Here is a 21,417-nt window from a genome sequence, read left to right on the forward strand (position 1 = left end):
AAAGTAAATAAAAAATAAATAAATCACCCAGACAAGAAAGTCTGGATCATTGGAAGCACAATATAAAGAAAAATGGGTAGCTCAAGACGTTTGCACACTATTTTATTCTTAAATAGTTTACCCAGCACCTGAAATTAAATCAAGTCACCTTGCAGACCTGATGTAAAGATTCCTTTGTTTGACATAATTTTAAAGCATGAATTTGAGTGCAGTTAGATATGTTCCGAGAGGTTTTTGATCTGGTCAGACTCCTGTGTGAATGATCACATTTTCCGTGGTCACATGCAGTAATATTATTTAAAAGGGGGAAGCCACTTCGACCATATTCTGTGTGTATTTTTACACTCGCAGTCTATATTTATTTTCACGAGTTCCCACAAGATTTGGCAAGAGCCGCAGCTTCCTCAGATTCTTTTGACGTATTATGCGCACATTGTCTGCATTTTTAGTGAACATTTACAAATGACTGATTCCTCCCGTGATAGCGCTCAGTGTGAAAGGCTGGTAATATTTTTAGTATGAGACATCAGCGTAGGCATTTGTCTGGCCTTGTGTGTCATACATGGAGGCTGAACAGTTCTTTGCATTAATTAAAGCATTGCTGAATAAATAAGAAATGTATATGAAGAGGTTCTGCTGTGCTGCTGTTGCTGCTGAGCGATGCCTGTGAACCAGGCTTAAGACTCATGTTAAGCTGAATTCGATGCTGTGTGGCTGTGGTGAATAGGCAGCATAAGAAGGCAGAGTAGACGAGCAGTATCAGCTTAATGTGGGATGGGAAGATGGAGTGTATTTTCTTTTTAAGCTGTTTTGACAAATTGCCTGCTCAAGCTGCCATAAAATGTTGCCTGAATATCGTAAGCACTCGTTCCATGTAAGCAGAATGCAGCTGAATCCCAACATGGCTTTGCTTTTTGATCATTCATAAATTATAGTTTTGTAGTTCAGTCTTCTGGACTTACACATGTAAACACAGTACCAAAGTAATAACTACAGCAGCAATGCTTTTTACTAATCTCAAAAAGCATTGAAACATTCGTTTGCATCAGAACTGCAAGTGGCTCATTCAGCTTTTTTTGTTTGTTTTTTTTCTCCAAAAAGGTCAAGTTCAGCTGTTTATGTTGGTACTTGGGTAGTTTGAGTGTGCTAATAAGTATTTTGGTTGTGTTAACGGCAGGTTTCCAAGCAGTTCACTATTTGGCTAGCAAGTTGCTTGCTTTGTAACTTGCACCTTTCTAATATAGCTAGTGATGACATGTGCTGTGGGCTTGTCGGGCCTGTATGCTATATCACAGCATTTATTTCTAGCCAGTGTTCCTTTGATTATCCACCAAGATCTTGTACTGACGATGGAAGAGTCGGACTGGCCTTCTCCAGCACATCCCAAAGACTGTTATCAGGGTTTAGGCTTGCTCTTTCCCGCTTTGATCCCAGTGAATCCTGACATTGTCAGGTCGTTCAGTAGATCCAGCTAACCTCATTGTTTGGGCACATAATGTTGCAGAGCCTACACCTGACCAACTGAAGCAGCCCAAGATCATAACAGTGCGCCCACGGACTGTTATAGTAAGCAAAACAATGACGTGATTGATGGATCACTTCATCTGCCTCTCTTTTTACCTTGATGCACCCGTCACTCTGGAACAGGGTAAACCTGGACTTATTAGATCACATGACCTTTTTTCATTACTCCAGAGTCCAGTCTTTGTGCTCTCCACCAAACTGAAGCCTTTTTTCAAATTAGCTTCACTGCCAAGTCACTACCACTGGTCCCTTGAGTTCTCTTCACATTGTGCGTGTGGAAATGCTCTTACTTTCACTTTTAAACATCATTCAAGATTTTTTTTTTCTCCTGACCACATTCCTCTGGTGATGTTTCACAGCTGTCCTTCCAGGTTTTAATCCGTTAAACAGTTCTTAACCCAGTTTTAGTAGTTTTAATAATCTGCTTGTAGCAGGCAAGGAGCTTGACCCTGAAACTGAGTAAGAGCTTTTTAAAGACCCCGGGATGTTTTTTTCTGATATGGTTTCTTAAGACATTAAAAGCTACTCAGTTAAGGTTAAATAGAGTTAAATAACCTGTCGACCACCAAAACGTATGAATCACTGCAGCAGTTATACAGTGGAAGGTTTTTATCTATTTGTCTTACCTATTAGTTATTTAATGTGATAACACTGTTTCTGACTTACAGTAGCTCTAATCCATCAGCATCACTGTTACACTCACACTCGCTGCAGCTGTTGAAGTAACACTGACCTAATTAGTAGAGACTCCAGTAACAACATGTGGCTCTCTGTACTCACAGCTAGCTATTTCTGTCTCTTATCACTAACCCATTTTCCCAGAATACTATGGACTAGACCAAGGTAATGATTGAAAAAGTACCATAACTCTGGTTGTACTGTGATGGCACTTTGACTTGGTGGTTGTTGTGACCCTTTTACGTTTGCTTGTGACTGGAAAAAAAAAAGTTTCTGTCTGTACCTCTACCCTGTTGATTTGACCCCCCTCCTCCTCCCCCCACCACCAAACACCCCTCTGCTCATGTGTGATGTGCTGTGACTTTCTGCTAAACTGGTGGTAGCTTCAGAAGTGAGACAACCCAAATGGACTTGGATCTTGTTTTTGTCTGTGTTTAAAAGGTGGAACAAATTGAGAATGAGCTTAGGTTACTCTGCAGAAAAATCAATAATAATATAAACAGTCGACCGCTGTTAAAACACTATTCACTGCTCAGAGTAACAGAAACATGGCAGGCGTTCAGAAATATTTTTGTAACCAGGCAAGTTGATTCAGAGCATCCTCCTTATTGCAATTTTTGCCTGGAGGAGTAAGTGCAGTGAGAGGGACGGCTTTAAATAGATGCATACATTTATACGCTGGAACATTTTAAACCCAGACTACTAACAAACAGAATAGTCTTACTGCATTATTTAACACTGGACTTTTGAAAGCGTCAGCCACACGGGTGACATTTAGAGGCAGAGAACAGAGCAAAAGCAATAATTAGGGTTCCCTTTTTCATGCAGCCTGTTTCCACATTGAGGTCATCGCTGCTACGTTTTACTGCCCAGAAACTTTTGTCTCTAAAAGTCGCCCATGTGCTTGAACAGCCATGATTGTCATAAAAGTGCAGAGAATACAGTAAAGTGACCTTTATGGCTTCACGTGTGCTTTATTCATAAGCTTATTACATGGACAAAGTCAGGTCAGCAGTGTCATGAGCAAACGTCAGCTTTCAACAGCCTGCATCTCACAGACCAACCTAAAACAAAAGATTAAAAAAACTCATTTTTACCAGCCACTTTGGACAGAAAACACAAAGAATATTGAGCTGCTACAGTTCCAGTGATCTGCGTCCCGAGCAAAAGCAACAGGTTTTCTGTTGGCCTGTGAGCCTTTTGGGAGTTTTCACCATATACCACCTGACTTTATCCATATTACATTTGAATCAACATAGAAATTCATGCTCATTGTAATTGGCTCCTGTTTGTCTGTGTTACATGGCATGTCTGGCTGTGGTTTGCTGATGCTCTTGTTGCATGCTGTTGATGGTGAGCTTGTTTATAAATTCAAGCTTGTCAGAGTAGGTCAGATTTTTGAAATATTGCATCTGACAGAATTCAATTTATTTCCATGGTGCGGTCTGAAACTAACCTCAAACATGCGTATTTAAGCTGTTTAACCTACAGATTGTTTAGACAGGCTGTAAAAATACTATAAAGTGCTCTGACAAGCTTGGTTAATGCAAGCCCAGTGTGTGGACATTAATCTGTGTGTGTTTTGATCTGAAGGTTTACTCTGTTCATTTTCATCTGTGTGTGTGTGTTCGTGTTTATTTTGTGCATCCAGCGCGGGACTATGAGATTCAGCGGGATCGTATCGAGTTGGGACGCTGCATAGGCGAGGGTCAGTTTGGAGACGTCCACCAAGGAATTTACATCAGCCCGGTACGTTTGTTGTCTTTGCTCTCTCGCGCTCTCTCTGCACACTCACTTTCAAGAGAGGCTAAACTGATTCAGTCATATCACAGTAACGACACACAGCACAGTCAAAGCATTTGTACCAGAGAACCATAAAGGGATGGTCGTGTATAACAAGTTTTAATAGGTAACAGTATTTATTTTAAAGGCCCTTTATTGAAAACTGCAAACTGTTTAGAGTTTGATTGTGACTTCTGTGGAGCAGACAGTGAATATGGTGCGTGTTGGTGTTGAAATGATGCTGATTTTGCTTCTTTGGATGCGTTTCCTGCAGGAGAACCCAGCTCTGTCTGTGGCAGTGAAGACGTGCAAAAACTCAACATCAGACAGTGTCAGGGAAAAATTTCTCCAAGAAGCACGTAAGATGCTGACCTCATAGCAGTAAAATCGCAGTACCCTCTAAATAGTTTTTTTTTTTAAAAGGTTTCTTTTTGGGGAATTGTTTGACTCCTCCCTCTCGTGTTTCTTACAGTGACCATGCGTCAGTTTGATCATCCTCACATAGTGAAGCTGATGGGAGTCATCACTGAGAATCCAGTCTGGATCATCATGGAGCTCTGTACATTTGGAGAGGTATGACACTAATAAGAATATGTATAAGCTGCATCTGTGTAAAGAACAGTTACATCCCTGTGCATGTGGTATGTGAGCCCTGCTGTTTTCTATATTTGTTTAAAAACTGGAAACTATAAATTAGATCAGAGTTTTTGAGACGTGACCTGTAACCCTGTTGTGTGTTTGTTTAAGAACAGATCAGATGATAAACACTTTTCTGTCAGTTATTTCCTCACATTCCCCAGGGTTAAATATTATGGGTGTTATACATTAACTCATGTATATGCTTTCTGGTTTGTTTTCTCATTGTGTTTTGTTTCAGCTTTATTTATATAGTATCTCCCTGTGTTTTTCTACACAGCTTCGGTCGTTTCTTCAGGTGAGGAAATACAGTCTGGATCTGGCTACTCTCATCTTGTACTCTTACCAGCTCAGCACAGCGTTGGCGTATCTAGAGAGCAAACGATTTGTACACAGGTAGGAAAGAGCCATACGGAAATAATATAGCAAAATATTCATAATTACTAAATAAATATAATTCCAGTAGGTGGCGTTGTCACCTACTGGACTGAAACACTGTTGTTCTGTCAAAAAAGAAAACGCATGTTAGATATGAATGCGACCACTGAATTTGAATCGAAAAAATTATATCAGTGAGTTTTTCTCTTCCTCTAATTCCTTTTTGACGTCTCCAGAGACATCGCAGCGCGGAACGTGCTGGTATCAACGGTCGACTGTGTGAAGCTGGGAGACTTCGGGCTGTCGCGATACATGGAGGATAGCTCTTATTATAAAGGTATGTAAAAAAGCATCGCCACCTTTGTCTTGCTTTCTTTGTGATCCGGCAGAGAGAAGCTCCATTATTATTCATAGCTGACCTGATCAGTGAAGTGTGACACAGTTTTCTTCATTTCTGTTTTTCAGCATCTAAAGGTAAATTGCCTATTAAATGGATGGCTCCAGAATCCATCAACTTCAGAAGATTTACTACAGCCAGTGATGTCTGGATGTTTGGTATGTTTTAAGCAGTTTTGTCCCGCTCCAGTCTGCTTCTGTTTTACCCTTGCTTTGTGTCTTTGCTTTACGACCCCTGTAGGCTGTAGCTGTCTCATTCTCACTCACGTTATTTGTCTTTCTTTAGGTGTCTGCATGTGGGAGATTCTGATGTATGGCATCAAGCCTTTCCAGGGTGTGAAGAACAACGATGTCATAGGCAGGATAGAGAATGGCGAGCGACTGGCTATGCCCCCCCAGTGTCCTCCTACTCTCTACAGCTTGATGACAAAGTGTTGGTCGTACGATCCCAGCAAGAGGCCACGCTTTAATGAACTTAAAACACAGCTGAGGTCAGTGGCGTGTGATCTGAGAGACTGTGTGTGACTGTGTGTGAGGCACTTTGAGTGTGGATTTTCTGCAAATTGATTTTTGTTTGAATGCTTGAATGAACTATGCTGCAGGAACCTTAAACCATCATTACTCTATAGACACGTCTCAATTAAACCCTAAAGAAATGAGTGAAACAGTCATGAAGACAATGACATAGTCAGTTAAACTTCAGAGATCGAGATAATAAAAACAAAACGGTCTGTGGTGGTGGCCACAGACCATTCAGGTTACAGGTAGTCCGGCTCTAGCGACATGGCACATCCATATGTGTCATTCCGAGAAGGTTTGTCTCTGAGCACAGTCTCAAATCTGGAGCAGAGGGAGGTTGTTACAGGCCGTCAGCAGCAGGACCGGTATCTGCTCCTTTGTGCAGGGAGGAACAGGAGGAGCAGAACCTCACAATGACCTTGAGCAGGCTAAACCTGAACAGACCATCTGAATCAGAATGAAAGGATTGGACTCCGTTATGGTATCATGTCCTTTAGCAGGACCTGTGCTCAGAGCCCAACAGCATGCAGGTTTACCACTGGCACCACTTCTGACAGATGTAAATAAGTCTGAAGATGGCGTGGTGTTATGCTGATAACATGTTATATTCCATTTGTTAAAAAGTCACAAAAGGTGTCGGGTTAAAAAAAACCCAAAATGAGATGTGGAGTCAGAATTCTTAAATTAAAAGGTTTTATTAATATTTTTGTTCCTAATTAAACTGAAAGAAACAGACAAGTTGCTGTCACCTTTAAAAAAAAGGTTAAAACAAACAAACAAACCCAGGAATTGGTCAATAATCAGAAAAGTCAAAAAGGTTAAATCACCAAAACACACACACTTGCCCACAGAGCAGGAGTAAGCAGCCACCACACACAGCTCACTAGCTGCGAAACAAAAATGCTCTGCGGCTCTACAGATCCCCTTTTTCTAGCCTTAAATACTCTTATTAGAGTAGACTCAGCTGTACAAAAAGGGTGGCACCTACAGCACGTGAGCTGGCAGGACACATGTATATAGGGTCAGAATCCAAAGAAGCACAAATATTTGTATTTCAGATCCGTCAGTATTTTTTACCCAACTTCATGTGTACCATCCACGTCCTTTTTAGTAAGCTTTGGTTTAAATGATATTGGTGAAGAAAGCTGAAGAATGACTGCAGTGGCACATTTATTTTACTTAGTTGTTACATTATCGTATTAGAAAGAGAACCTTTATGTAAATTTAAATTGCCAATTGCCATCTGGATTTATAAAAAATAACAATAGGTAATCTGAATACATTGAAAAGGTAAAAGTACTTTTATGTCATTTATAGGTGAAAATGTGTTGTGAAATCCAGTGGATGTTTTTCTGTTCTACTTTCTGCAAATTGATACCACAGGTGTATCTATTAAAAAATTTAGAAATGTTCAAAACTCAGTGACCTCAAGATCAGAGGTCTAGTTTTCTGAGAATCTATTGAATGCTATAACTCAAGACGCACCTTTGATTACCATAGCTGCACCTTCTAGGAGGCTGAGGAGCACCACTGGGGCCGTCAGTATTTTTACACTTGCTTGACAGCAGGTGTCACTGTCAGTCTGTTGTAATCACGGCAGTGTCACTAGCAGTGGGACAAACGAGGAAACGCTGTAGATGCACTTTTGAAAGTCTGAAACATACTGTGGTCTTGTAGTCTTCTGTTTTTCTTGATGACTTAACATCAGACCAAAATGAAATATTAACCACAGACAGTCTGACTTGTGAAAATGTCTGTGGGTGCCAAGAAAGATTCTTTGTTCATTCAAGCTTAGGTTATTTTTTTCTGGCTTGTTTAAACAAGTTTGTAGGTCTCGTAGACTAGTTTTATAGGTAACATTTGTATTCCAGCACACACTCACTGGCATTTCATTAGGTATGCTGTACTGCTGGTTTGGCTTCAAAACTGTCTTGATCTTGATCAACATGGGCAACAATTTCTCAATTGGTACCAAGGGGGCTCAAAGTGTGCCAAGAAAATTTCCCCACACTATTACATCACAGTCAGCCTGAATCACAATACTTTTTAAATTCCAGAGACAGTAATGAAATATTACAATCGGTTACAAAGTAATAAAATATATTGAAATGGCTCTAATATGTGCAAATAACTTCCAGTACATTGCACAAAGTTGAATATATATATAGTTGACAGTGAGTTGCCTCTATAGATACAAGGAGGGATCCATGATTTCATGTTGTTTACGGCAGATTCTGATCCTGCCATCCAAATGTTGGCAGAAGTCAAGATTCATCAGACCAGGTGACATTTTTCAATCTTCTATTGTCCGATTTTGGTGAGCCTGTGTGAATTGCTAACACAAGTACCAGTCTGGTCTTCTGCTGCTGTAGCCCATCAACATATTGTGCTTTTGTTGTAACGAGTGCCTGTTTGAGTTCGGTTTGCCTTCCTATCAGCTCAAAGTGTCTGGCAATTCTCCCCTGACCTCTGGCATCAACAAGTCAGTAAAAGATCCCACATATCAACTTTCCTCCTTATTCTGATGCTCAGTTTGATCTTGAGCAGGTCATTTTGATCATGTGTCAGAGTCCCTAAATCCATGGCTCAAAGAGGATGAAACGATCCAGCTGTAAACCCATACAAGCAACAGAATGATAATACTGGTGCTGATGAAAGTGAAGGAGCCTCCATGGTCCTCCTTCCCTGAGTTTATTGATATGCACAGACAGCTTCTGCAACTAATCAGCACTAAGGATAATGCTAGTATTAGCAAGTATTACAACTTCTCTTGATATGTTACAAAGTATACTGTTTACATATTTTCAGATACCTATTTTTTTATTTTATTTTATTTTTTTTACCAGTGAGAGGATATCCAACTGACAATATTAATAGTCTTCACAGCCTAACTGAGTGCACACAAAAGGGTACTTTACTGCTCAGGATGTAACACAAACCTGTTCAGGTATGAAGCAGGGTGCACTTTGCATTCTGTTTGGGCTGATGACTTTATGGCTGCCATGGTAACAGAGTTGTGATGTTGACAGAGACAAGTAAGCAACTTCAGTCATGCCTTTCCTTGTTAGATGATACATCACGGCTTCATTACTAGATTTTGCCTGGAGATGGTTTTGCAAGGATAGATCGCATTTTCCGCGAAATCCCGGGCGTGTTGCGATCAGATAAGGCAGTACCAGACATCACTGCTGGTAATTTTAAAATTCCCCGAGTCCGAGCCCCAGACTAGTGTGTCTCTTATTAACGGGAAGGCTCGAATATATTCACCATTTATCAAGACATTACAGTTGCACAGTCTCAGGTAGAGGGGTGTGCCTATAATCTGGTCACCATGTCGGCTGTCATCATCTTCAGGTACAGTCAAAGAAAGAGACTGAATTTATAAGCCATCACATGCAGAAAAACAGCCACACAAACAAGTTGAAATTATTTATTTAAGCTACAGTATGTTCATGCTTTACAGCACTTTTTAAGACCTCTTGCTCGGCGTTGTGTAGCAGATCAGGAGCTTTAGTTTAATCTGACTCTTCTACTACCACATATACTATGAATATTTTCTTTCATTGTGCTACACCGTGGGGTTAGGTAGAGGCTAGTAAGGACAATGCTTTACCCACCCGTCATTACTCAACAGTTCATAATCTTTTGGCATGAACAGACCTGCAGTTTTTTGGAAGCGATGTTTCAGCATTGCCCCTTATGGGAAATGAAAGAAATGGATTATGAGATTAGGAAGACTGATATGAAACTTTTATTAGAGTGCAGTCTGAACCTCTAAAATCTATAAAGATGATGCTTGGTATACATATTCATTGAAGTAATATCCTCATTGTTTCTCGTAATCGTGACATTGGTTCTCCAGGTGTCACTTAACAATAGAACATGCTGCAGATAGAGTTCAGGTTAATTTGTCAACATTGTTTCGCCTTTATTTTTGTCCTTTGCATATAGTCTACAGGAAATTAGTCTTTAAGAGAGCCATGAAAGGAGTCTGCAAGCGCTGCTATCAGTTATTTAGTCTAGACAGGCCCTCCTTAGTCATTTCATGAACTCTTCATGACAGCTAAGCTTCCACAACTGACTGAATCCCTCCTGACAAAACATATTGCACTTAGTTTGTGTACCTTATACATTTTAAGTCACATTCTTACTGTGTGAAACATGTGGAGCATGCAGCAGCAGCAGAACAAGATGCCATCATTGTTTCCTTCAGCGTGCACATTCTCTCTCTACCTTAACCTTTTTTTACTCTCTTACACAGAAACAGGAAAATGAGGGCGCATATTTAACTCCTGTGGTTTTATGAGTTTTGCTTAAAACCAGCATGACTCACACCTCACATTCCACCTCCACTTTTCTCAGTGTCAGCTCTCCTGCTTCTCCTGTAATTCTGCTTCTGTTAGGCTCCTTTTTCCACCTTTTCCAGAACCCCCCCCCCCCCCGGGACTTTTGCTTTTTTTTTTTACCATCTCCTCCTTTTGGCTCAGAGCAAGTTGGAGGCCTTCACGTCGCAGAAATCCGCTCGTTACTTTGACACATGCTTCCATATGTTTGCGGTTGTATGTTTTAACAGGGTGAGAACATAGTGTGGAAAAGTGCATGTGCAGTGTGGCTGCTAAGCTGGCAAAATTAAGTGCATTTATTCAAATTGGGATGGCTGAGAGCGAAGGAGCCCTCGGTGGGCCTCAGCCAGTGTCTTGGTTACCAAGTCAATATTGACCATGTTCGACGTGGTCACTGGCTATTAATAGGAGAAAGTGGAGCCATATAAGGTTATACGATTTGGTTTACTTTCAGTCTGGCTGGCTTTTATATCATAATATCAATTATAGGTCCCTGCTGCCAAATATGCAACTCTCAGCTACTAGTGTGTGTGTGTGTGTGTGTGTGCGTGCGTGCGCGTGTGTGTGTGTGTTTACACAGTGTGCAGCTGCCATGAGCCACAGCTTACCAAAGAACAGAGGGAGAGAGAGAGAGGGAGAGAGAAGACAGATAGAATTAAAGAAGAATGGAAAAAGCCGAGCAGAGTTACTGCAACGCTGCACTCCTCACGGTCAAAGCTAGCCTACGAAGATCAGATCGCGTTATCCCAGCAGCGAAATGTATCTGAGCTGCAACAGAGCAGGTTTATGCCATCCCGCATGAAGAAATAGGCATTGTGATTCTAGTGATGCTAATATCCTCTGTAGTTCACGGTGACCTTCAGTAAAGTGTCAGTGCTGACTGCTGTCGGGCCATCACCCATCTAGTGGCTGCTTTAATTCTTCCTAGGTGCTCGGGTGGATGTGGACACTTTTTTTTTTCCCCTAAGGTAGAGTATTGTTTGATCTCTTTGCACTTCTATCTCATTTGACTTTTCTAAGTGTTGTGATGTCAGGCTTTGAAGAACTCTTTTCATTTAGCATATAATCAGCTGTTAGAGGAGCTTGTATTAGTATCCCTTTGACCAGAGTTGTTCTTCTGGCGTTCCTCTTTGATGCTCTTTGACGTTTTTGTCTTCAGAGTTTCAGTCTGAAGGCTTATTGCCAGTATTTTGTTTTTTAGAGAACTTGGCTCGTTCACAAAAGCATAAATATGCTGTGACAGCAGTGACTCCTTTTTGATGGAGGATTTAAATATGGACTATAGACTTTACTGAGCAAAGTCTCACACTCATCAAGTCATCATGATGCCATATGTATGTTAGTATCCTGATAATCTTCAGTTGTGGTCATACTGGGAGCTCTCAGGTGAGAACTAGAGTATGTGAGATTAAGAGCAATGTGTTGCTCGAAACCCTAAGAATATGTAGTCCGCAGGGCCTGCGTAAATAAACTGAGGAGGCCTTGTTATTCCAGGTGGTGCAGTGCAGGTGGGGGTAGGAGACGGTCTGTGTTGATGTTGCCAGGTGTTGATGGTATTGCTGTTGCATGTATGCGATGTCATTTACTGTTCAACTGCTAAGCAAGACTGGCAGATTCATTTGCTGACTGCTTACATTAAAAAAGAAAGCACACACATTAAATATATAATCAGAGAAAGACTGGGAAATCAATCACGAACAGTTAGGTTGTTTTGTTTAGTTTTAGCAAAGTAATTGTGTGTGTTGTATCTGTATTTGTTCATGCTGGGATTACTACTGTTTATTATTATGAAGTAAAAGGTACTGCTGAAAAACTGGTGCTAAAGGATTTAACTTTATCTGAGGTCTTTAGCTGAGTAAAGTAAGGATTGCCTCTACTGTAAGTTTAGATAATTATAATTAATAATGGGTTTTAAAGCTTAATAATCAAGCTGCTGACTGTCTGTTCACACAAGTCTATGTTTACGCCGTCTTTGAGTGTGTCGGAGGGATCTCGAGTGTGATGGAAAAGCAGAGCAGACTGGAGACTGACTCGGGCAGGTGCAAGGACACGCAAACAATCGACGAGACAACAGAACAGGAACAGCGTAACGATGCTGCTAGAAATAGCGCCTGCCCTTGTTGAGGCAAGGCGAGCAGAAAGAGCGCGTGGCGGTGCGGAGAGGGTGCTGTGCTGGATTGTTCAATAGAAGTTCAGTTTTCTGTTTTGTAAAAAGACAAAACCATCTGCTCTCCCTCTGGGATTCGGGGCTTGGCTTCGTCTAACTGCTGCTTTCCCAGGAAACGGGTCAGTAATTTTATCGCTTAAATTCAATGTGGTATCTTTGGCTACGCTAGACCTAAAAATGTTGGGTTTGGGGCGTGGGATGTTGCTTAAACTGTGAGTGATTCAGTCCATTCTTAAGCAATGCGAGTCAATGATTAAGTGCTTTAGCGAGCTGGCACAGTTGGCCAGCAAACAACTGACAAAGACTGAAAATTGAGAGACGGTGATGATTTTTATTAGGCAAAAGTTCTAATAAATTCAATTTGTTGCGTTAGAGTAGCTGCCCCATGAGAGTGATTTATGTGGGATAAACTGTGGGGGTATAAAGAAGCAGCAGTAGGGCATTTCATAACAAAATGATATTTGATTTTACTCTCACTTAAGTATTTTGTGCTTGGAGAGTCTGTACAAACAGAGTGCGAGGAATCCATGCATTTTAGTGGGTACACAGCACAGTGTAATAAAACTAATACTGAGGACAGTGTGTGCCTTTTAAATGGGGTTCACAGCGAGTTTTCATATTTACAGGAGGAGGCAGAAAACCACTTAAGCCAGCAGCGTGCTTGTAAAGAATCGCCAGTGGGGAAAGACCCTAAAAAGTGGAAATTGTGTGTTAGTCTAAGAGCATGCGTTTATATGAGCGGAGATAAAATTTCTACACTGAATGCAAAAGCCTTTTTTCTGCAGCAGTGGGAGTAACTGTTTCATTTACGTGCCTCTGGATGCTGCACGTGGATGGACATCATCATTATTCACAGTTAAATACCAGAACACAGGACTGCATTCTAATAAACAGGCTCAAGTGTTTGTTATCATATTTGTGACAGAGTCACCCCTGCCTATTTACATATGTGCTTATGCATCATTGAGTATGAGTGTATGCAAGTACCCTGCTGTTTGTTTTTCTTTCTTTTAGCACAATATTAGAGGAAGAGAAGGTCCAGCAGAAGGAGAGGAACAGGATGGAGATGAGGAGACAGGTCACTGTTTCGTGGGATTCTGGAGGGTCTGATGAAGCACCACCAAAAGTAAGACACTACCACACCACATGTTTTTGTGTGTCTGTGCGTTTGTGTTCGTACGAGTGCACAGTGGTGTTTTCTGTGCTGTTGACACCCTGATCATTGCAAACACTGAGTGCTTTATAGCCACAATTACAGACTTTTAGTTTTCTTTCTTTTGGATTTGTGATAGGTTTGTTTCCAACTTGTTGTATTACCCAAATATCTAACTGTTAAGCACTGTTAAGTCTAAAGAGGAGAAATCAGCACGTTTATGTTAACACTTTTCACATGATGACATGTCAGTTTGCACCCTTGTGATGCAGTCAGACGAGTCATAGCAGAAGTCAAAACAAAGAGATGAGAAAAGATTTAAGCTCTTTCATACAGACTTTTCAAGGAGTGCCGTGTGTGTCTGTGTGTGTGTGACCACGTCCCTCCTTGTAAAAATGCTAACACTGAAAAGGAAGGAATGGATTAACTTGATATATTCTTTGATTTTTGATTTTTCTTTCTGCATTCAAAACGCCGTTTGTATTTCAGTGATGCCAGAGTTTCCTATTATGCTTTTTCACTATGATGATTGTGATGACTGTGCAAATGCTTGACCACAACCAAACCCTGTTACACAAGACAAGAGCAAGAAGAGAAAACTTTTTTCTTTCTTCTTTTCCTTTTACTTTGTCATCATCCAATCTGAAAACCAGACTTGTCTCTTATTTTTTCTCACAAATGCACAATTCTTTAACTGTTCTGTTTGCTAATCCATAAACCCAGCCCCCAACTGCTACCATTACTCCTCACAGCTTGTTGCCTCAGCTGCTGGTTGCTTTATCCTCACTTACGGCCTTATGCTACCCTGCTGTTAGCATCTGATTTAACTGCTTCCTTCGGCTGCAATGAAAGCCAGATGTCTCGAGCAGAAGTTCATGAGATGGAGATATGTTTTTTTTTTAAAGGGTTAGGGTCAGGCTAGTTTTGTTTGCCAGTAAACAGCTGGTTCATTGGCAACATAATGAATTGAAGCTGTTGGTTTGGGAATCTTGATGCATGCTCAATCATTCAGGTAAGGGAATCTTAAAAAGTTTATTCTGTTCATCTGGACGTAGTGAAGTGAAGAAGTCAGTTGGATGAGCAATAAAATGTTTCTGCTACTGAAAACGCTACGTCCAGATGAACAGAATCAACTTTTTAGGATTGGTTTGAGTACAATCTGTAAGCTTATTTGCTGCATGACTTAGGATACAGTTGTGTACATCTGTCTATGCTTTATCTCTTCCCGGCTGTCACACTGTGACACTTTTATTTCGACATGTCCCTCCTCTACCTTTGTGTTTCTGCAGCCCACCTTCAGTATGGATTGTGTTTCTGCTCCTTCTCATCTTCACTGCCATCAAAAACAGTGCTTTGCCTCGCAGCTTTCCCTCTGCACTGGGAACCCTCATCCTCACCTTCCCACTTATCCTCTCAACTTATCATCTCTAAAACGTCTGCAGCACTTTTCCTCTTCTCCCAGCCCTCAGCCTGAGTCACCCCCTCAAAACAGCACTTATTACAGCAGCTCTTTGTCTCCCTGCAACCCAGAGTTAAATAGTGAATTCAAATCTTACTCCTCCCTGTTGGTTCAAGAACAAACTAATGTCTTTTTTCCACTTCACACACATTTGGACAGCCTGTCCAGCAGCAGCTGCCCACGAAAGACAAATCCACCTACTAACAGCCACCTGCTCCCTTCCTCCCATTCAAAGTCAAACAACACCCACTTCCATCCCCAGCATTTCTCTCCTTTCCTTTCACAGTCCAGTCCCAACTTTAACTCTCTGCCCTTCAGCACGTCAGATGTTTGTCCCCACACCCTCCATAGCATCCAGCCCGAGTCAAATTTTGATCTTAAGACCCTGCAGTTGCACAGAAACAGCAGCTCTCATACCCACCGTCAGACTAATCGCAGTACTCCACTCCAACTGCACTCTGACGCCCAGACCTGCCATCCTGCTGTGCAGTCATGTGAGAAGTCCCCGCTCCCCCCTCTTGCCCCACACACAGTAGCATCTGCCTGTAATCTGTCCTCTACCCACCTTCACCCATCCAGCCAAATGCATAACCGCCCCATAACTACCCACGTACCTTTTTCCATCCTCTGCTCTGAAAGACCCAAGTCTACACCATTGAAGGCAGGTGGTGTGCTGCTAAACTACACTAAAGCTTTTTCTACTAACAGGAACAAATGTGAGTGCACTTATTTAAAAAAGGAAAAAGAAAAACGCTGCAACAGTCCCATTAGTGATGCATGTTGGGTAGGGTCAGTTAACATGACAGGTCCGATCGCTCAACATAAGTAAATAGTTACTTTTTTTAACATTATTTTATGTGAACATTGATTTTCACAATCTAAATTCCATTTTCAACATAAAGTGGGATGAGAGTTGCAGCATTTTTTTAATACTCTCCACTGAGAAGTAAAACTCTAATCTTTAGACCATTATCATAATTACTGTGCAGGAGGGAGTTTTTTCCATGGGTTTATGCTAAGACTGCTTGCATGCTTTGTTCTCGCAGGACAGGCCGTTGAAACGTCCTCTGCACTCTGTGATTGAATGCGGCCACATATATTTGTGTTTGCGTCTGTCGGGCATAGTTTTGGCGTGTCCTCGGATTAATGCACCCTATTTCTGGCTTGTTCAGGAATGCCTTCAACGAATCCTTAATCCAGTGGGCTAACACTGACTAATCGAACAAACATGACACTTCTGTGGAGTGCATGTTATATCAAAAAACACAAATATCTGATCAGTTTTGGTGAGGTCCAGAGGCAAATGTAACACAGTAACACACTGTGATTAAATACCCTCTAAGCATATGGACCTGCTTATGCATTGTACTATATCACATTCCTTTATTGCATAATATTATTAAATCAGGTTGTCTCACTGAGATCTTTTTCAAGTGAGATCTATGCAGAAAAGATATTCAAAGTTTCTACTAGTGTTTAGATGAACATGTGAAGACCGTAACTATAAATACCAGATGAGGGTAAAAGGCCTGCGTGTGTCACATGTGTCACATGTGTACACTCTGTCACCTTGAACCAGGTTATGGGTGGCAGCCAGTAGTAGTAGTAGTACACACAAGCTCTAGGTAATCCTGTTTTCAGGGTAAAAGGTCAGTCTCATGGCAGCACACAAACACCATTCACATATTTTCTGTCTTGAAGTGTATGGCTTCTTGTAAAATAAATATATATGGCTACAATTTCTCTAAAGGTGAGAAATCAGCGAGGAACAAGCTTTCACATTGGCCTGTTTGGCTCTTTGCTGAAAAGTTCAATCCTCACCACAACCAGGATCAGCTCCTGTTATTGGACATGATTATATGTCCTCCTGAGATCGAACTGGGGAACTTTTGTTTATTAGGTAATGTGTGAATCACTACACTGAGAAAAGCTTTAATCACTCCTTTCTTGTGGAGCTTTGCCATGGTGTCACACTTGTAACAATGCATGTCTCTCAAAATTATTGAATTGATTCAAAAATAAATAAATAAAAATTCCACTTACTGTTTTTCCCAACTGTGCTGTGCAGAAATTGTATTTTTAAATGACACACTCTGTTCAAAGGTGTAGTAACTGGATTTCAGAACCTCTGAACCTTACATCAGCAGCATCTCAAACCAAAAAATCTTGCATTTCAACCACATCTATCCCCCCTTCTCCTTTTTTGTTTCATTTAGATTAAAGAAAATAAAGAGAAGAGCAGCAAAAATGCTTTACAGGCTATCATACGGAGCTGAGATGAAAAGAGTGCATATAAATTTGGTAAATAGCACGAAAGGCGCACTAGCCGAACACTCCACTAAGAGTGCTCGATCTGTACATTTTTGGAACACAGTTGATTTCAAATCCAGTTTTAATTCAAGGGATTTAACAAAAATATTCCTGTAAATGTTTATGACACATATTAGAAATTGTGTCACTGTCCAAATACTTATGGGCCTGACTATATCTCACCTCAGCACTTTCAGAGGGACAGGCTCACAAACACTAACATGATGAACAGATTTGGATTGTACCATGGTGGTGGCCCACTATGAGCTTTTAACTCTGTGCTTTATTTGATGCTGCTTGAGTTGATTATCTCATGTAAATGCTAAGTGCTGTAAATGCTAAAGGTAGTTTGAAAAATGAAGATAAATTGCTTCTAGGCATATCAAGCACCATTTTACAGAACAAACCAAATCCGCATGCGCCTATTGCAGTTTTGTTTAGCAACAATTAGCTCAAACACCAAAAAAAGTTTATGGTGTTCATGTAGGCATTTCCTGCTCATGTACATAAACCTTTTCAATTCAAAGCAACTCTTCGAGCAAGGTCCTAGAAACCTCTTAGTTGGTTGCACATGGATGCAATGGTCAGAACCTGCATTAACGTCAGAAGTGCATCAGCTTATTTGTTTCTCAGATGGTCTAAACTCCTGTAACTATTATGTTTTTACATTAGGTGGTGCAGTTAATCCAAAATCCTTTCTTTATTTGGTTATTAATGATGAAATTCAGTTATTCACCCAAAGCTTTGCAGATATTAGCCAATGTTTGGCTTTATTAGCCGGTGTGATTAATTTCCCATCTGTCTGTCCCTGTGTGTTTATCTTCCTATTTTTATCTTGGGTATTCCCAGGGAAACCTCCCTCCCTGTGGATTGACTGCCAAAGGAAAATTAATCTGCTCGGTGCAGATTTAACCTTCCAAGATATAGTTTTGTTCATGTAAACCCTTCCATGTGTGAGCCTGTCCACAAACAGGCTGAACGTTTCCATCGTTTGCCCTGACTGTGTCTGAACATTTGAAGCCAGTTTTTGTCTCGTCTTCAGTGTCTTTGTCTTGTCTGCTTCTCTTTGTCCTTTCTCCCCCTCCCTTTCTGTTTATTTTTCCCATTTTTATTTTCTTTCCTTGTCTCCTTATTATCCCACTTTGCCTTTCTTTGCATTCTGCCTCCCTCTTCATGTGTCGTTGTCTCTCGTCTTGCTGTCGGAGGTGTGGTCCAGAGAAAGCTACTATGAGAGACTGTGGAAGGTAGAGGTTACAACACTGCCATGCTGGAAACGAGCTCAATGTGTTAGAGAAGTTCAAATCATTAAGAAAAAAATGTGCCCAGAAAACAGTTCATCAACTGTGCATCAACCAGCAGCAGAGGAAACAACACCGTGGGTTCACCAAGCACTTCTGTTTTTAGCTGAAACTACGAGTGAGAGGAAGAGTATCCTGCGTTAGAGAGCTGCTGATCTCTACTAAACTTTGCTCCTCTGGCCAACAACACAGAGCAGACGATTGTTCTGCTTATTGGGAATAATTTAAACTCCTTTTGCTTTTATAGTTCATAAGTGTGCTTGAAAGAGAGGTCTTGGTGAACATGTAACTCACCTGCATCACATCTAACATGTGAGCAACAGATTATCTCATCGTTGTCTAGCAGTTCTCCATGGGTGTCGTGGTTTGTAGTCGTTCGACTAACAGCTTGCTGTACTTGCAGCCCAGTGGGTGTTCCCTGTTTTGATTGACAGCTAACCCGGCCACACAAACAGCTCCTGGGGGGGTTTGTGTGTTGATTGTCTGAATGAAGTGTCTTCTAACATTTCTTTGGAGAAAATATAATTGTTACAAATATAAAGTGTTATAACTGCACCTTTGTTTTTCCCAACTGTCTTTCTGTATCTCAAAATACCTTTCCTTGATCTTTCTTCCTTTTTTTCTTTCTCTTCTTTTTTTTCTCATTTTCCGCCTCTGTAGCCAAGTAGACCTGGCTATCCCAGTCCTCGCTCAAGTGAAGGTTTTTACCCCAGTCCTCAGCATCCTGGACACTATCAGGTATGTAGACGAACTCAACAGCTCTGTCACTGCATGTGTACTTGCTATAATTGCATCAACGTCTTGAGATTTTTCAGAATCAAAACATTAAGGACAACCTGTCTCTGTCCCTGTCTTCACTTCGGTTTCAGATGGCAGGCTATCCAGGCCCTCACACACTCCCCTCTGTGCCTAGCGCCTTGTACCCACCTCAGGCGGCAATGCTGGACACCCACCACGCACACACACACCCCCGCCACCATGTCCACACCCATTCGCACGCACAGCTCCTTCCCCAGCCTCACGGACAGGATATGGCGCTGTGGGGCTCTATGATGGAGGTAGGATTCTTAATTTCACTCTTATAGACATGCATGCACGCACGCACGCACACACACACACACACACACACACACACACACACACACACACCACACTCTCACAACACACACACACGCACAGACACCAAACAAAGCAAAGCACGCACACACTCACTCTGAAATCAGACTCAGACAACTTTATTAATACACAAAAAGGGAAATTTAGTTGCAAACTCAACTAAGATGTGACGCAGGCACAAATTAGCAAACTATGATGTCAAAAAACAAAAAAACCTATATAATAAACAAATAGAATAACAAGGACATTTGTCCAAAAATCAACAGTCATAGTGATCTAATAGCTGAGGGAAAGAAGCATTTTAAGCTGTGATGTGAGTTTTGTGCTGTTTGTTGGTTGTGGTCACTGGCTGTTACGCTACATGTATACAATAAGTGAAACGCAGTCATGTGACCAGAGGTCATAGAAAGGCATTCAAATTCAGCAACTTCAAGAAAACTCTGCTTTCAGTGTAAAGCGAGTCCCAAAATAAAAAAGCAATTGAAGTGGAAATCACTGAGAGGACAGGATCCCATTGATTAACACCTGACAGGCTAATAAATAGATTAAAAGGTTACCTAGACAACCTGAAACTCTACTAGTGGCCAACGAATCATCTTTTCAAGTGTGACAAACATATTGTTTCTTCTGTGGAGACAGTTACACACCAGTCACACTTTTTTTTTTTAAATGGGTTGCAAAACTTTTCCAGTTTCCACACCAGTTTTTTTTTCACAGAAACACCCCCCTGACACCTCAGTTGTTTTTAGTATTTGCGTCCACCACCTCAGTTCAGCCTCTCATCAGTCTGGTGTATATGTGTGTTCATCTCCATGTCTGGCTGTGTGTCCCCGTGCTGGTGTGCATGTCTGTTATGCTATGCTTGACTTTCTGTTGCACATTTGTGTGTGGATGTGTGTGTGTGTGTATGTGTGTGTGTAGGACAGGGCAGTAGACATGCAGCAGTGTGTAGGCCAGCAGTGCCTGTTAATGGAGGAACAGCTGATCATACAACAGCAGCAGATGGAGGAGGATCAGAGGTGGCTGGAGCAGGAGGAAAGGCTGCTGGTAAAGCACACCCATGCACAACTGACACATGCACACTACGGATGCTGTCACAGTGCATTTAATTGAGATTTACTTTGTCTTGCTTCTGTATGGTTGGCTAGATTTAAGCAGCTGTGTGGGGTAAACAAAAATGTCTAAAGACTAGCGCATTTGTGCAGCCCTGAACATGCCTCTTTGCAGCAATAAAGGCAAAGCAGCTACATTTAAGGAAGTTTGACGTGTTCTTGTTGGATTTATTTTGTGCTTTTCTGAGAGGTTGTGTATGGTGCATTGTGTCAGTGCTCACTGTAAGGAAAAGATGTCTTGTTTAGTTGCCGTCTTTTTGCATGATGTCGTAACTCCGTATTCAGAAAGTGTAATCACTTAGTTTGGACTCATTTTTTAAAAAGTTTATCATTGTGTCCACACACATAAATATACTTAAGCCCTTAAATTATTTGATTTGAAAACACTATTGCACTTAAATGTGTGTTTTTACCGTGGCCCTGAGAGCTCAGTGCATTGCAACTTAAGGAAACACAAGCGAATCAAACCAACAGGAAACCATCCTCGCTAATTTCCTAGCACGTATGCAACACGAAGACAAATAAAATGCTGCAAAGTGAAAAAAT

General features: G+C 41.2%; 1 protein-coding gene across 12 annotated transcripts in view; it reads left to right on the top strand.

The window, feature by feature from the left end:
- ptk2ab (protein tyrosine kinase 2ab) overlaps positions 1-21,417 on the top strand; it is a 63,480-nt gene that overhangs the window by 32,015 nt on the left and 10,048 nt on the right. For 5 of the 12 annotated variants that reach the window (XM_005934949.3, XM_005934944.3, XM_005934943.3 and 2 more), the window contains 12 exons: positions 2,347-2,367; positions 3,854-3,951; positions 4,259-4,343; positions 4,457-4,557; positions 4,901-5,016; positions 5,235-5,335; positions 5,464-5,553; positions 5,681-5,885; positions 13,438-13,549; positions 19,304-19,381; positions 19,513-19,701; positions 20,681-20,806. In XM_005934949.3, coding sequence (XP_005935011.1) covers positions 2,347-2,367; positions 3,854-3,951; positions 4,259-4,343; positions 4,457-4,557; positions 4,901-5,016; positions 5,235-5,335; positions 5,464-5,553; positions 5,681-5,885; positions 13,438-13,549; positions 19,304-19,381; positions 19,513-19,701; positions 20,681-20,806 — 1,322 coding nt within the window. The other 7 variants (XM_005934947.3, XM_042224581.1, XM_005934948.3 and 4 more) reach the window with 4 other exon arrangements.

This window comes from Haplochromis burtoni, unplaced genomic scaffold, assembly GCF_018398535.1.
Source record: "Haplochromis burtoni strain Fernald_Lab_line unplaced genomic scaffold, NCSU_Asbu1 Contig_142, whole genome shotgun sequence".
Taxonomy (NCBI): Eukaryota; Metazoa; Chordata; class Actinopteri; order Cichliformes; family Cichlidae; genus Haplochromis; species Haplochromis burtoni.